Source organism: Myotis lucifugus, unplaced genomic scaffold, assembly GCF_000147115.1.
Source record: "Myotis lucifugus unplaced genomic scaffold, Myoluc2.0 scaffold_360, whole genome shotgun sequence".
Taxonomy (NCBI): domain Eukaryota; kingdom Metazoa; phylum Chordata; class Mammalia; order Chiroptera; family Vespertilionidae; genus Myotis; species Myotis lucifugus.
In genome coordinates this window covers 982,936-987,238 of record NW_005871408.1, presented here as the reverse complement: position 1 = coordinate 987,238, position 4,303 = coordinate 982,936, and the positions used below count along the sequence as shown (strand labels likewise).

Here is a 4,303-nt window from a genome sequence, read left to right as displayed (position 1 = left end):
TGGCAATCGGAGCTGGTTCAATCAATGTTACGTTATAACGCTTCAGCGTTCTTCCCTAATTAGTTCAAACAGCTTCTTTAGAGGGAGCCATATTTGCCCTGTCTTTGTATTTTCAACAAGCTGCGTGAATGTAAGGGTTTTCCACCGGACAAGGGGAACGGGGCCTCTTTTTACAAAAAGAAGAAAAACACCCGCCTGAGCAGGAGGCCGGTGGGTCTTGGCTTTCCCACTTGTGCTCCAGGCCCCGCTGACTCCCAGTTTGCTCCCTGCCAAGGGGCTCACAGCCGCTTCCTTCTGTCCCAGGTGGAGGAGGTCATTCACCCCCAATTCATGGAACAAATAATTTCCCCGGACGCACAACAGGATCCCTTGGCCCTAGCTGAGGAGTTGGAGCAGGAAGAAGGGCTCACTGCTGCCCAGGTGAGCCAGGGGAGGGTGGACATTAGGGAGATGGGAGGGGGTCCCCAAGTGAGCCATAGCACCCAGGGACAAAAGGGGAGTTAGAGGAGGGACAGGCCCTAGTGAGTCAGGGAGAGAGGGGTGAGATTGGGGTTGGGGGAACCTCAGGGAGCCAGGGGAGGGCGCACCCAGGTAAACCAAGGCAGGGAGCAGCCCAGAACCAGGACACACAAGCCAGTGTCCACGCCACCCCTGCCTGCAGGCACCGCGTGCCGAGGTACCAGCCCTGGGTGGGAGCAGGGCAGGACGACAAGAAGGAGAGGGCTATAGACAGGAGAGGGTGGGAGCCCAGAAGGGGAGGGGCCACAAAGCTGGGAATATGGCACAGGGGACAGAGGAGAGACACATGACTGTGGTGGATTCCAGTCACGGTGTCACCTCCCCCTCCTCCCCCCAGTGCCATTGTCCCGTCACCCACACTCCTCCTCCTCACACACGTGTGCAGCGCCAGTCACTGTCCCTTCTTCCTCCCAGCTGGTAGAGAAGCGAGTGCTGGCCTCCATGGCGGGGGGCGTGCAGGCACCCCCGAGTCACGGTGCTCCCCTATGGGACTCAAGTCCTTCTGAGTCTGCGACCAGCCAAGATGTCCAGAGGCGTGACCGTGGCCCCCAGCTGGGGGTCAGTGACAAAGCCTGCCCACCAGAGACTGACTTCAAGGACCAGCAAAGGCGCGGCCCAGCAGGCGCCCACCGGCCCAGGCCCCAGGCCTTTGCTGTCTCTGCGGGGCGTCAGGAGCACCCACCACTCCGGGCTCGATGCCCCCCCTCTGCTCCCCAGGGCCACGGGCCTGCTGACTGTGCACTGGACCCCAGGGAGGCCTGCGTCCCCAGAGAGGCCTCTCCTGTCAGGGAGACTCGCGGGCCAGCGGACAGGCCCCGTGTGGAGGACGAGGACCTCTGCAGCCTGGCCTTCCTCTGGGCCTCTCCCAGCCGCCTGCTGCCCTGCGCGCTCTCTCTGAGTCCTGTCCCCGCCTTGGGCCTGGCCCGCCCTGGAGGTCGGGGGCCCCGGGGCGCGGCCCAGACCCAGTCCCTTCAGAGACAGAGACGAGGCCGAGCTGCACCTGCAGCGTCCAAGTCTCAGAAGCGGGCTCTGGGGGGAGGCCCCGTCCACGCTGAGAAGACCCCCCGCCCAGGGGCCGACCTCGGGGTCTGTGGGCGGCCAGCACTGGCTCTGGGACTGGTGCCCTCCTCACAGCCTCGCAAGAGGAAGTGTGACCCGTCTGACCCAGGGAGTGGGAGGAAGCGGCACTGCAGCCAGGATGGAGCAGAGGGGTGTGCCCCCCACTGCCAGCGCCCCGAGGGGCCCAGACTGCATGGGGCCTGGCTGTCCCCCAGAGGAGCCAAGGGCTCCTTCTCATCGCAGGGCTGATCCTGCTGTTCCACTGACATGGGAGGATGGGAGGCAGGAGGGAGGGCGGGACCCTTAGGGCGTGGGTGGGTATGGAGGTGGGGGTAGGAGGGAGGGCAGGTCCCTTAGGGTGGGGGTGGGCCTGGGGTGGGGGTAGGAGGGAGGGCAGGACCATTAGGGTGGGGGTGGGCCTGGGTGGGGGTAGGAGGGAGGGCAGGACCCTTAGGGTGGGGGTGGGTCTGGGGTGGGGGTAGGAGTAGCACCTTTGGGGCATTGTGGGTCTGTTATGAATAAAGATAATTTTGTTTGAAAATGCTCTGGGGGCCGCTGTGTCTGTACTGGGGTCTGCGCTGCTCCTTGGAGAGGGGACCTGAGAGGAAGGGAGGATGCGGGAGGTCCTGGGCGCTCTGCATCCACAGGGGACCCTCAGTCCCTCCTCCTGATTGACAGGGACCTCTTCCTGCTCCTGGGAGCACACAGCTCTCTAATGCCCAGGGACCCCTCCCACCACTTCTGCTCCCAAGGCCAGATTGTGCCCTGACCCGAGAGGGAAAGGCTGGGCCTCAGGGGCAGGCTGTCCCCCATGGGCCTCCTGCAGGAGGAGCATCCTCTGTCTCAGCGGGTGATTGAAAGTGGAGGGGTGTGGGGGCGAGTCTGGAACAAGGGGGTGACAGGAGAGTAATGGCGACAAGCCTGTTAAAGGTGGGTACACGGGGAATGACAGTGGGTGGGAGGATACCAAGTCCCTTGGGGGATTTCTGTGTGGGACGATCCTGTCCAGCTGGGGGAGGAGGACCCCTCTGCTGTGGCTGGGGGACGGGGCTCAGGGACAACGGGGATTCAAGGACGCCCACGACTGCTGTCCCTTCCCTCCCAACCAGGGCTGGACTCTTGTGTGAGAGATGCTGACACAGATTTACATCCGCGTGGGAAACAGGTCCTACTCACAACCTGTGGGGCCCTTTCACAAGCTTGACCAGCAGGGGCGGCAGGGGCCTAGGTGCGTGTGGCCCCAGGGCTGGTGGCAGCTGAGATCCAGGCTGAGGGAGGGGCCCCGTCACCGGCTGTGGGCACTGCTACCGACCCCACAGACAAAGCAGGGACCTGGTCCGGATGTAAGAGTGAGATGAGCCAGCAGTGAGGGATGGAGCTGAGCCAGGAGGAGACCCCTGTCTGCAGAACTGCCTGTCCCAGCTCTGCTCCCACGTGGCCACGCCCTGGCCCTCACCCCTGCCTCCTGGCAATTGCCTCTTCCCCAAGTTCAAGTCTGATTCCTGCCCTGGGCTCAGGTTGGGTGGGACGGCTGAGGCTCCCGAGCAAGGCCCCAGCCCACCCAGCATGCAAAGCTGTGGCCCCGGGCGGTGGTCCGGCAGCAGCGATGGTGGGGCTGAAGCCGCGCAGTGAAAGGAGGCCTGGCCCTCTGCTGCCCCCACAAAGAGCTCGGGCGAGAATGGACTCATGTCAGGGCCCTCACCCCCTCCCACAAAATCGCAGGTCAGCCCTCAGGTCCTCTGCTGCCTTCCCTTGTCCCGTGTGGCGGCAGCACCCACTCTCCCAGCCTCCTGGGCACTTTGTGAAGGAGACTTCTCACCAATCATTGGTTTATGTGTACCATGAGGTGAAAAAGGTAGAAATCACTGGTCTAATCTAATCTGCCTGGAGCCACCTGAGGGGCTGATGCAAGGCCCTTGTCTTGCTTTTGCCTAACTGGGAACTCTCTTAGATGGAAAGGCATGAGCAACGCTTGGCAACACCGTGAGGCAAACACAGGTTGCAGCTGCCTGGCGCACAGTTGAGGCAAAAATAGAGCGCTGAAGCCCCAGAGGAAAACCCGGGAGAGAGCTTCTTTGGAAAAACAGGCCACCGGCAAAGTGCCAGTGTATACAGTACTAGGGAATGTAGAAGGCTGCTCTGCACGCCTGGGCGTGATGCATGCTCAGGAAAAGGGCCTGAGAAGACCCTAAGTTTTCACCTCTAGCTGACCTCTGGGCTCAATGAAGCAGGAAGTGAAGGCTAACATTCTGCAGCACGCCCCAAAAATATAGTTTTTGCTGATCTGGCAAAAAGAATAGGTATAATTTGGATTCACTCACACCAGGAGGCTATTGCTGTGTTGGCTGATGTCATTTTTTAGTTTGACAATCGAAGGGAAAAGAGGTCAGTGCCCCTGGCTAAATGGTCAGGTGTTGCAGGTTTTAAACATTCTTGCGGTGCAACCGTTAGAAACTGCTGGATCTGACAGACACAGTTCTCTGAGAATACGGTCTACTCTGCTCCCTTCACAGTCAAAGGTCAGGCAGGGTTCCTCACTGGGAACGTGGTCTTCACAGCTGCCACCCAGCCAGGGAGCGGGTGGAGCATGGGCGGTTAAGATGCGCCAAAGCTTTCCTACCATTTTGAAGTTGCCTTTTTTGATTTGGCTTTTTTGTTTTGTTTTATTTTACAAAGTTCTGATAAAGTGATTCTGACCAGTTTTCTTGGTATTTCAATGTTTCAC

The 4,303-nt window shown here is 60.4% G+C and overlaps 1 protein-coding gene across 1 annotated transcript in view; it reads left to right on the top strand.

Annotated features, from left to right (window-relative positions):
* LOC111828422 (NUT family member 2F-like) overlaps nt 1-1,853 on the top strand; it is an 8,218-nt gene extending 6,365 nt beyond the window's left edge. The window contains exons 6-7 of the mRNA XM_023764900.1: nt 242-420; nt 934-1,853. Coding sequence (XP_023620668.1) covers nt 242-420; nt 934-1,827 — 1,073 coding nt within the window. The 3' untranslated portion in view covers nt 1,828-1,853. The remainder of the gene's footprint in view (nt 1-241; nt 421-933) is intronic.
* Nucleotides 1,854-4,303: the final 2,450 nt, after the last annotated feature.